Source organism: Anabrus simplex, chromosome 8, assembly GCF_040414725.1.
Source record: "Anabrus simplex isolate iqAnaSimp1 chromosome 8, ASM4041472v1, whole genome shotgun sequence".
NCBI classification, from domain to species: domain Eukaryota; kingdom Metazoa; phylum Arthropoda; class Insecta; order Orthoptera; family Tettigoniidae; genus Anabrus; species Anabrus simplex.
Genome location: NC_090272.1, coordinates 186,398,698 through 186,411,586, shown reverse-complemented (window position 1 = coordinate 186,411,586; position 12,889 = coordinate 186,398,698). Strand labels below are relative to the sequence as shown.

Below are 12,889 nucleotides of genomic sequence, written 5' to 3'. Positions count from 1 at the left end.
TCGTAGTAACCCAATATTTTATTTAATTTTATAATAACCTCATATAATAATTTTAACACACAATAACTCGTTCCACTCATACAGGTACCTTGCTGGAAGAACTCAATGAGGAACTGCTGGTAAAAGGTTTATAATATACTTTTTGATGCAGCATCCTTGATGTCTTTGGGGAAAGCATTCCACCATCCCGAAGCGGTGATAGTGAATGATTGATGGTATATGGGGTTTGTATTTTCATGGGAGGGTATTATATTCAGATAATAATGATACTTAAGTCTGATAAAATATTACAGTATATGTGATGAACGTACAATGCCATTCGCTCATTTGAGCGACTATACAAAATGTGGTTGCAGCGACAAGGCCTTGCCTTTAGGATATGATTGAATGAAGTCTGAATAGGTCACAGTGATTCTCTTGTTAATAATAATAATAATAATAATAATAATAATAATAATAATAATAATAATAATAATAATAATAATAATAATAATCACTAGTTTTGTTCTTCTGCGTAGAGCAACACAGTACCATGTGTCAGGGCTCGATTAAAGTATAAGCGTATAGGTAAAGTATAGATCTCAAACATGGCCTAACCAGGTAATCATATCTCAAACTGTTCGGGTCCATGGCTAAATGGTTAGCATGCTGTCCTTTGTTCACAGGGGTCCTGGGTTCGATTCCCGGCGGGATCGGAAATTTTCACCATCATTGGTTCATTTCGCTGGCTCGAGGACTGGGTGTATGTGTCGTGTTCATCATCATTTCATCCTCATCATGACGCGCAGGTTGCCTACGGGAGTCAAATCAAAAGACCTTCACCTGGCGAGCCGAAAATGTCCTCGGACACTCCCGGCACTGAAAGCCATACGCCATTTCATTTCATCCAATGAAGACCTTTCCTTACATTAACACTTACGCACTTAGAGTGATCCCCATGAGGTGCTTTCATCCCATTAACACGGTGATTAAAACTGAGAGGACTTTCCCTCCTGGTGAAACTTACAACTTGACTTTCTATTCCGTTCACCATCATAGCATTTTCTGCTGTCCATCTCACAACGCTGTCGAGTTCCTTTATGCAGTCGTTCACAAACTTGTTGCTTAATTACTACTCTAACTACTTTTACGATTTTCAGAGACGCCAAGGGGCCAGAATTTTGTCCAGTAGGAGTTCTTTTACGTGCCAGTAAATCTATCGAGTTGAGGCAGACGTTTTTCAGCACCTTTAAAGACCATCGGTCTAAGCCAGGATTGAACCTGCCAAGTTGGGCTCACGGGGCCAGCCCTCTATCATCTGAGCTACTCAACCTGCCATGTCTTTTTCATACGGTATAGTCACCCTGTTATAGTGACCGAACACATCTGTTTTCATGAGTTCGTCCATTATGGTTAGAATTTAACACACAACAGCAAATTTTCGAGACCATTGTAATTCCTAATCCAGGTCTCCATTGCTCGAATAGCTTCTGAAGCCTGCTCCTCCCAGAAGTAGAAGGGATAAATAAAAAAATACCACTGCAAAAAATTTCACCCACAAATATACCTTTATATGTCGTGTAACAGTAGGAAATGAATCAATGAAGAGTCGAGCACAATGGATATTCCTTTGTGCCGAAGCAATAAAACAGATCTTCAGTGTGAGTACAAATGTGAGTGTGGCAATAACACTTTGTTCGACATCCACAGAAATGAAACGAACTGATAGGGTGGACAAAAATGTAGCACAGAATACTGGCGCGGCTGCTACAGGATTCTGGGGGAAGAACAGGCTCCATGTCTTTTCTTAGGAAAGCCTTCGAAGGTTGGATAGCTGTACCGCTGTCGGTGTTTCCTATAGAATACATCCACGGTATCCTCTGCCTGTTGTAAGAGGCGATTAAACCCGGGACTCTTACATTTGGAGAATTCATTACCGAAAACAGGACTCCTTGCTGAGTCTGGCATTGTTTCCACTTACTTGTGCCATGGTTGAGAAACACGGCAGCAGAAGCAGAAGAAGAATGTGTGTAGTTTTGATTGATTTGGTAAACTTCAGGATTACTATTAGGATTTTGAAAGTTTAATGGAGTCTTATTCAAGTTGTTATTTCGTGTCTTGTTTTTGAGGATACCTGTCTGATGTTTCTTCAGCTACTGGAGCTGATATCATAATAGTACAAAATTGTAACGTTAGTGAAGGCGATATTCCATTATCTTTCATAAGTTTACGTCTTAATGTTCTTATAGTAAATTAACTTCATATTATATTCACCACATTTATATAGTTTCTTCTTTTTCTTATTCTTCTTCTACCTAGCGTTCTCCCGCAAGTGCAGGCTCCGCTCGCCGAGTCCTCGTACACCATTTTGCTCGATCGTGGACGGCGTTTGGCCTCAGGCCAACGGCCCTCATATCCTCTTGTACAGCATCTAGCCAGCGCTTTTCTGATTGTCCAGGTGGGCGTACACTGTTGACGTCAAAGTGGAAGGTGAGGTTGGCATCTGTGCCAGGTGATGCACGTAGAACATACTTTAGGAGGCGTCTTTGCTGCACTTTATCCATGTATCTCCGGTGCTATACTGTTACTCTAGAGTCCCAGTAATATGGAGACTCGGTTAATCCGAACTAAATATATTTTAAATGCCCTATCAAAGTTGTAATGAAATGGACAATGTATTTCAAATCATGCAAAGAATTACAATTTTATTATTCATGTACGGCATCAATATAAAAAATATCGTACTCTGCACTGCAATGACGTTTTGAGGCAGCAATTGAAACGAAAGAACATTACGGGTTTCATAGTGTTTGGTTAAATTAATAAAACACAAGGCTCCACTAGTTACTTCCCTTGACAAAGTCAGTTACTCCTCCTTGGTTAATTCAAGTAAATCTTTGTAGTTGCGCGCGCAATGCTGGATTTCGGGAGAAATTTTTTATAACCTGGATTTTTCCGATTCGAACAAACACTGGTCTGAATTAGTTCGGATTGGCGGCATTATACTGTACGTACCGTTTCCCATCTCTCCCTCAGCAGAGTTGATAGGAATATTTATTGTAATACGGCTCCAAGGCGAGTACTAGGGTATGATGTGATTATCCGACGCGTCGGTGGCCAAAAATATGGGAATACCACGACGAGGATGACAAATACAAGAATGCTGTAATGAACATTAGTAGCGATGAGCGTAAGACGGAAGAAAAATAAACATTGTAATACGGTTTTCTGTTTTTATAATTTTATCCAGTGCCGGGCTGAGTGGCTCAGACGGTTAAGGCGCTGGCCTTCTAACCCCAACTTGGCAGGTTCGATCCTGGCTCAATCTGGTGGTATTTGAAGGTGCTCAAATACGACAGTCCCGTGTCGGTAGATTTACTGGCACGTAAAAGAACTCCTGCGGGACTAAATTCCGGCACCTCGGTGTCTCCGAAGACCTTAAAAGTAGTTAGTGGGACGTAAAGCAAATAACATTATTAATTTTATCCAGATTATGGATACCTTTTTATTCATGACTTCGCTAGATCTGTATGGACCCCTTCAAAGCAATAAGGGCCATGAAAATCATTGCCTAGTTTTTTGCTGATGGACAATAATTTACAATAATTGAGAATTATTTTTGGATTTTTCTACGGCTGCCAATAACTACGGTAAGAGTAACTTTCTGCAAGAAGTACTTTCTCTTAAAGTAGACCAGTGTAGTTTCGTAGATATCTTTTATTTCTTCGTCGACCGGCTAGAGACATTCTGAACCAAAGTATAGTTGGGTCAATGATAAAGCCTGACTTGTTTTTCTTGTTAATTGCAAGAATGTCAACTCGTCTTCTACTCCCGTTGTTGGCGATGCAGTTAACTACCTCGAAGACTTCAAAAACTCTTCTCAGCAAGTGAGGCCGTTATCTTTCTCCTAATTCTATGCTGTTGGCATTCCGCAGGATAGAAACCTAGAACATATGCTGGTGTTTCAGTCTCACTGCGGGTTACATACTGGCTGCGTCCATGTATTGCTTTCTTGGGAGCGACAATTCCTAGAAATCTGAAGGCATCCCTCCATTCAGAGCTGCTGATTTCTCTTCTAGAATCTGACCATCTGTTTGCTTATGGGCAGTCTTCATAAAGAATAACACGTTTACCATGAGTATGAACTTGACGCCAGGTCTGAAATTCTTGTATTCTCGGATACCTGCGTACGTCAACAGATGTTTGGTCACCATCAGATTTATTTCATGAATGCCTAGTTCTTTCAAACATTTTGTTTTTTATTTATAATCAGATATCAGTGTTTTTGAAAGGATAGAACTGTATAATGTCTACCACAACAATACGGAAATCCAGAAAATTCCACTTAAAGCAGATTGGGAAAAGTGATATTGAAGTCCGTGGCGAATGTGTTAATCCACCCGGAATTTAAAAAAAAAGACTTTTTGGTCCTATATTGGTTCGTATTGACTGAGAATCAAATAATACAACGGATTATTAATGGGTCTACCATGGCAATATTTACTGTTTTCATAAAAGCATAGTTAACCTACATAATTCGTTAGTCGTGCATGTTTCGAGAAATTTATACAATCCTCATCTGCGGTATCAAGAGAACCGGCAAAACATCCTTACTTTCAAGTACCTAAGACGAAAATTATCATTAGTCAACATGTGTAGTAAAAATCTAAAAATTTAGCTCTAAAATACGTTTTCTTGATGACGATATTTTCACGATAGAATTCCTTAAATGTTGTTGCGCTCCCTCTTGAAATTAATAGTCGAAAAAACTTAAAATGTTATATAACGTAGCACCAATATTGTGTGGAGGAAAATCAGAAGATATTGAATGTATTAAAATAATAATAGTGAATTGTGAGAGTCGTTAAAAACCTTATAAGCTATTTATAATAAATATAAAAAATATTTTACACAAAATTAAACCACCCATTCAGAAACCATGGGATTTAGGTTTGAATCCCGAGCATTGTAACTATAACCTCCTTTGGTCACAGGATTCAAGCCCACTGTGATATAAGAGTTGGGGTGAACAAGGGCAATATTCTACAATTTAACATTTAGGTACTAATCAATTAGACAGATCACCCTTCCACTCTAAATAAAGAACATAGCCAATCGTCTGTCTTCGCCTCCAGTTCTGTTACGTGGGCATGGCTTGGTCTTCTGGGAAGATGAATCACCCATCCCTTGTGATATGGACCGACAAGGACTGATAGGGGTTAACGATGACGGAGGCACAACATGGAGACATTAACGATTTTCTTAACGACCGCAAGAAGCGCCTTAGAGCGATCAACTGTAATACAGTCGATATTCAGATGAGGTGACGAGACGTGTTGGTGGCGTTGACATAAGACAAAGGGATCGACAACACGCTCAAGTGTAGAACTTCTTAGAAAATATACATGACATCCTTAACGGCGTAGCTTAGACCATAACTAACGCACTAAGTGACTAGTGCATGTAAATTACGGAATAAAAGATAATTAAAGGATAAAAAAAAATTACAATAGATTAATATCAATAACAAGTAGTAAATGATAATAATAATAATAATAATAATAATAATAATAATAATAATAATAATAATAATAAGAATTGTACCGGTTGGTACACCTATACGCCGCACATTTGAATTTTCCGCCTTAAAGTACTCCTCTACAGCTGAAACTCTGAACTTTAAAACTGAATTAATTCAACCGTTCATCAGAAGATGTCACTGTGTTAATTTCGAATTGTTTTTGTTTACTAATTATCAAGAAGTGTGGACATTCTCTCACAGATGTCTCTACCAAAAACTATGATCATGCACCCTGGTGCGAAGTGATGGAACTTTTCTTGAAGATATTTTATACGGTACTCATAAGTTTTCCTATAACTAAATTTCGTTCTTTCATTTGTGAGTTGGCAATATAAATCTTTTCTTTCCGCCAGTTTTGAAGTTAGCCAATCAATAATTTCTGTCATTAATTTTCAGCCGATTGTGTCTTTCTTCCCAAATTTTTGATGTGTAAATTTTAGCTAGCCAATAAACGCCTGTGGGTGTGTCTTAATTATTCATGAAAGGTCTCGAATTTTCCCCGAGGGTATAAAAACTGCTGATTTTCTTGTCTCTCGGCCACTTCAACAACATCTAGCTTAGTGTATGGAAGTATAGCAGGGGGCGGGTAGCGCCTCTTCCTTCGGACAGCTGCTCTTCAGCAAAGGTAATGGCCTTTTAACATCTTTATTTCTTGCTAGCTCAGCAGTTTAGCCCTCGGGGAAGGTCCGAAACATTTTCAATGTAACCTACCTCTCTAAAAATGTAACTTAGTGCCGGTTGATGTAAACATTTCTTATTACTTTAACTGTAAATCGGAGATAGAGAGTGCTTTACCCTCTCAAGCTCCCCTTCATTTTTGATTTGAGGTGACTACGTTTTCATAACCGATTTCCTACTCTTAATGTATTAAAATTTCTTATACGAGTTACCTCCCTAGTGTGGGAATAGCCCCTGTTTAATCGGCCTAGTGTCCCTTAGGTTTTAACGAGTATTCATGTAGGAGTGCAAGTACACGCCTCCATTCTTTTTGCGTTTAGGGCCATTTAAGTTAACCTGTTAATTTTCTATTTAGGCCCAGTAGGCTGGGTACTAGATACCCCTGTTCCATTATAAGTTGTGCCTTGATGGCAATCATGTGTAAAAGTCTGGTATTGAAAGATTGAGAGCGGGTCAGCTCTTTCTGGTATTTTTGAAATGTGCCTGTAGGAGGCTTGACATTACTAGGTGAGAGCAAGTGCTCCATGTAATTAGGGGTTTTCTGCCCTTTGGTAAATTGTGGTTGTGAGCTGAGAGCTCAGGAATTATAAAACTTAGGGCTCGTAGCCCAGATCTTGTAATGATCCCCTAAAACTTGTGCTTTCACTTGTAAAGTTATCAATGTACCTGTGTTTTCCTTTTATTGTTATTTCACCTAGTGAAAATTTGTTAAATTTTGTTCTCTATTGAAAATATAACCTTCATTGAAATTTTAATTCATTTTTCGGACTTGTAGTTAGACCCATTCCAGCCCGCACCTTCTTTCACCTCTGCATTCCACGGATAACTCCGTAACAATAATAATAATAAACAGATTACAAGCATAAATAATGGTGGAATCTCTCATGATATAGCCATTAAAACTGCTATTAAAATTTAATTTGAAAAATCTAAATGTATATGAGCATACTGCAGACACAATGGAGGGAAGTACTTAACAACACAACATGGAAATATTCAAAGAGTTGATAAATTTAAATATCTGGGAGAATGGGTCCAGTCAAATGGATTCTTCAAAGAGAGATTGAAGGAAATGGGCATGGCTTATAAACTCACTCAACACCGTCACAACAAACGATCGATATCGTTTCAGGCACAAATCAGGCACTACACAACTGTAATTAAACCAGAGGTATTATATGGATCTGAATCTATTTATAGAGTTTCAGTGCCAAAAATTTCCAGATACACCATTTATTATTGCATATTTCTTAAAATGTAGAAGTTTTAATAGAAATATTATGTTGAGTATTGCATTTATTCTATCTAAACATAATAAAAATGGTAACACAAATTTTCAGTTGAAAACTCTATTCACTCTAAGCGTTGTTACTTTCTCCTGTACCGGGCGAGTTGGCCGTGAGCGTAGAGGCGCGCGGCTGTGAGCTTGCATCCGGGAGATAGTAGTTTCGAATCCCACTATCGGCAGCCCTGAAGATGGTTTTTCGTGGTTTCCCATTTTCACACCAGGCAAATGCTGGGGCTGTTCCTTAATTAAGGCCACGGCCGCTTCCTTCCAACCCCTAGGCCTTTCCTATCCCATCGTCGCCATAAGACCTATCTGTGTTGGTGCAACGTAAAGCCCCTAGCCAAAAAAAAAACCTTTCTCTTGTAGTATTTTACCTTCGGATAAAAGCTTCTTATTAGGGCATTATTAGCCTTAGTATGCAAAGGTAAAAAAGCGAGTAGCAAGTGGACTATAGTCTACACAGCAGTTCTGCTAGGAGAGTTACACAAACATTAGGGGTACGGCCTATTTGGACCCCATGATTGTTGTTACTCTCGCTACACTATGGAAGAGCGAGTTATACGACACTTCGCCCTAGGCGAATTAGTTTGCATCCTAACTGTTAATGACTAAATACCCCGGCTTTACTAATAATATGTAAGGAAAACTAGTACAGTACATATAATTATTTTCCATAGCATAGTAACACTATTGTGGCGCCGCGTTCGCCATGCTAATTTACGGCTACAGGACGGGGGGGGGCAAGCTAGCTAGCTAGCTAGCTATTTAGCTCCAGTTTCATGCACATCAGCAAGTAAGGATCACCGTCTCTCTATTGATGACACCAGGCGCAGGAGATCCAGTCGCGCATTTGTCAGATTCTGCTACTGTGACAGTCACTGACTGCTATGCCGCTGGAGGCCTCAAGGTATGCAGAAATTACGAGAACCGCGAAAAGAGTGTGTTTCATATCCAGAGATTTCCACGGGCTTTTAGAACCTGATGTATCTCGAAGGACCGCCGAGATATATAAGGCACGCGAGACTTGCCAGTGTGACTTAGTGTTTCAGTTGACGTTGTGAGGTCAGCTTGATCTCAGTCGGTGAGTTGAGTGCCGAGTCCGGGAATTGAGTATTCATTCTGCATGTCTGTCACCATGTGTGGGTCTCTTGGGCCAGCCGCTGTATAGCGAACGTGTGTGTTGTAGCGGCGTGAAACAGAACACTGGATGTCGGCAGGGGAGAGGGAACAGAGGTTCTGCTGGAGTGAACGGGCAACGTACGTCATCCTGAAATGCGAGATTAACGTGTGCAGGCTGTGATATGAGGATTGTGACAGATGCAACGAAAACAACTGTGTGATTGAGCGAGACTGTGAATGCTAATGGTCGAAGACCGAGTGCTTTGTCTTTACAATGTGTTTTACGTCGCAGTGACACAGATACGTCTTATGGCGACTGTGGGAGAGGAAAGGCCTAGGAGTGGGAAGGAAGCGGCCGTGGCCTTAATTAAGATACATCCCCAGCATTTGCCTGGTGTGAAAATGGGAAACCATAGAAAACCATCTTCAGGGCTGCCGAACCTACTATATCCCGGATGCAAGCTCACAGCTGCGCGCCCTTAACCGTACGACCTACTCCCCCGGTAAGACAGAGTGTGAATCAGTGTGAATGAACAGACATAATTGAGAGAGCGCGCTGATGAGTGTACTTGTGCGTAAGTGATTAATAGGATTAATTAATAATAAGTATTAGTGTAGAAGCTACCAGTCGAGTATTTATTTAACTACTACCCCGCTATCACTTCACAGTATTATCGGTTTCAATGCCCGCTATTCAATTTCACGATTTAGAGAGACGCCACTTTGTCGGATCTTTGTTCCGTAGGAGATTCTTTCATGTCAGTAAATCTACCGGCGTTAGATTAACATACTTGAATATCTCCAAATACCACTGGACTGAGCGGTAATCAAACCCATGAAGTTGAGCTTGCAAAAGCCTGTCTTCTACTGCCGTAACAACTTTTTCCGGATGAGAAATTTTAGAGATATTCAGTTTACTCACAGACATTTGCAGACTAAGCGCTATAAAACCTATTTTTTCTAGTTGCTTTAAGTCACAGCGACACAGATAGGTCTTATGGCGACGCTGGGACAGGAAAGGCCTAGGAATGGGAAGGAAGCGGCCGTGGCCTTAATTAAGGTACAGCCACAGCATTTGCCTGGTGTGAAAATCGGAAACCACGGAAGACCATTTTCAGGGCTGCCGACAGTGGGATTCGAACCCACTAACCGCACGGCGAACTCGCCCGGTAAAAACCTAATTAAACTGTCTATATAAATTATATGATTAGCAATCATGTCTTTGTTTATCTTTGGGGAGTGGAAAGGGGCTGGCTGACCTATTGAGAACGTGCGCTTGCTGTCTGGAGGATTGTATCCTACCAGGGGCGGATCTCTCTCTCTCTCTCTCTCTCACTCGGCCTGTTTTTACTGAAGCCAACAGAGAACAACTTTTGGGAGGGCCTCAATATTTCTAGGTGCCATCCTCTCCTATGTAAGCTGTATTTCAATATTTTTTTATTTATCACTAAAACTGGTGATGCGGAAAATAAAACACATTAGGATGGCTGCCAGGGAAGAAAATAAAAATGGACTATTTTCGTTTCCCGACAGAGGTTTCTGTTTAGAAGTCTAACCTTTCTCACTGCTTCTATCGTATAATACTATACTTAATCAAAGTGAAGGTAAATGATGGTTCTGATGGATTTCCAGGTCCTCTAAGGTACATTTCTTACACTGAACTCACATATAAGTAATTTGTCCGTATTCGCGCTCATTCTCTGTGGACGGAAAGCCAAGAAGAGGTAACATGTGTCTTCTGACGTAGAATATTTCTATACTTTCGGCATCATATTCAGGCCAATGGAGGTTACAAAAACATGAAAGTTTTAAAGTACAAATTATTTCTGGACGGAAAAGCAAAGGAAAAGTCATCTCCGTACAGGCCACGAAGGCCCTTGGAGGGGTAGAAGGTAAAGCTTCCACTATGCGTAAATTCCACATTTGGTGGAGTAGAATGGTCAGCTCTACGTCCGGCCACCTTTGCCTCCAGGAATTAACCTGGCAGTCATTTCTGGTGTAGGCTGAGTGAACGTGAGGGCCATAATGCAACCCCGGAAGTGAATAATCTCGTTTCTTAAATTTTACGACTTCCTGACGGGGAATCGAACCCACGTCCTTCCGTGCGAACCGAACACGCCTTTTCCGCCGTCAGACATCCCCAATTTCTATACAGCACATATGACTGAGTTGTGGAGAGGCCAATGTGTCCAAGAGACTGACCTCAGTATGGCATCATCAGATTATGCAATAGTGCCACTATCTTGAGGTACAAAATTCGCTGTGCCGCACGGATAAAAGTAAGTGTAGTTCTGGACTCCTGCGTGGTAGAACGTCGTGTAGGGGATCGTTTGTTTTATGTCAGTGAGTTCTAAAAAATACGGCAAAAATAATAATATTGTGACGTGTTGCTGGGGTAAATAAATAAATAAGTAGAGAACCTGCTAGCGTTCTGCTCTGGATACTGATTAAATTGGTTCATTCGCCTTTGTCTTGATATGTAAATTAGTTTAGAAAAATTAAGAAATATAATCTTTGGAAGATGTGGAAATTTGTTCAGAACAATTAAGAAATAAAATGTTTCGAGGATGCATAAATTTATTTAGAACAAATAAGAAATAAAATCTTTTGTAAATGCTCGAATTTATTCAGAATAATAATTAAATATCTTGAAGATATTTAAATTTGTTTAGAACAATAAAAATGACATGTTTTGAAGATTTGTACGTTTATTTATAATGATTAAGAAGTAAATTATCTTGAAGATGTGGGATTTTTTTTTACAATAATTAAGAAATAAATTGATTTGAAGGTGTGTGAATTAGTTTAATATAATGAATTAAGAAATAAAATGTACTGAAGAAAGATGTGTAAATTTCTTTAAAATACGGTAATTAAGAAATGTCTTAAAGACGCGTAATTTTTTTAGAAAATTGAGAAGTAAAATGTCTTGAATATGTGAAAAGTGTATTTCGAATAATTAAGAAATACATTTTCTTGAAGATATGCAAATTTGCTTAAAATAATTAAGAAATAATATTTCTTGAATTTGTACGAAATTTGCTTAGAATAATAAATAAATAAAATGTTCTGAAGTTTTGTAAATTAGTTTAGAAAAATTAAGAATTAAAATATCCTGAAGGTATGCAAATTTCTCCAGAATAATTAAGAAATAACACGTCTCGGATATGTGTAAATTTGTGTAGAAAAGTTAAGAAATAAAATATCTTTAGTATGTGTAAATTAGTTTAGGAAAGTTAAGAATTAGCTCACATCCAAAGTGTGAGCACGCCACGTGTCTGCTGAACTGTCTGGTAGTCAATCCAGCGGTAAGGTAATTACTATTGGCAGGTTTATAAAATGACAATGCGGTAAATATTCGAGCAATGGTCGCGCTGTCACATGCGTATCTGACAACAAAATCCCTGATGGATACCATAAAAACAGAAAATTTGGAATTGGTTTTCACGTCGCTCCCAGGTGAGCAATAACAAATCCTCTCTTACTACACGTTCTACTTAGCATGTATTGTCACCAGCAGTTTCATGCCAAATTATATAGGCTATTCTCACAAGTTTCTATGATCACACAGAATTTCTTTTCTGTTCGGCTCCATGAATAAATGGTTAGCGTGCTGGCCTTTGGTCATAGGAGTCTCGTGTTCGATTCCCAGCAGAGTGAGGAATTTTAACCACAATTAGTTCATTCTGCTGACTCTGAGGCTGGGTGTATGTGTCGTCTTCATCATCATTTCATCCTCCACACGATGCACAGGTCGTCTACGGGTGTCAAAGTGTCAAATAAAAAATACTGCAACTGATGAGCCGAACATGTCCTCGGACACTTCCGGCACTAAAAGCCATATGCCATTTTATATTTCTTTCATTCAATAAATATGGATGAGAATCTCTTCACCTATATGTCTTCAAAAACACTAGTGAATAATTATTCTTGTTACAATACGAAAATTCACGTTCAATTATATTTTTAATTGTCTGATGTCATTGCATTGTTAGCTTTTAGCTTTAATTTATTTATTCTGCGTTGTCCTCTTTCAAGAATATACAAATGAAACTCCTTAAGAAAGAGAGCATCAGCAAAAAGAGGGAAGGCCATGAAAGGCACCGTTGGCCATGTAAATTTAATATCATCGGGACCGAAGAAGAACAAGAACTGACCAAGGGAGGACGGATTAGAAAGATGAAAAGATGCCTGACATTTTTAAGTAAAATAAATGCCAGACTCAGTTAGAGGAACCGTTGTCA

At 39.3% G+C, this 12,889-nt stretch overlaps 1 protein-coding gene across 1 annotated transcript in view; it reads right to left on the bottom strand.

Moving 5' to 3' along the window:
* The window catches only part of LOC136879360 (glutamate receptor ionotropic, kainate 2), a 473,995-nt gene extending 472,026 nt beyond the window's left edge, over window positions 1-1,969 (bottom strand). Inside the window, exon 1 of the mRNA XM_068229090.1 lies at window positions 1,961-1,969. Within this exon, the coding sequence (XP_068085191.1) occupies window positions 1,961-1,969 (9 nt within the window). The remainder of the gene's footprint in view (window positions 1-1,960) is intronic.
* Between the last annotated feature and the right edge of the window lie 10,920 nt (window positions 1,970-12,889).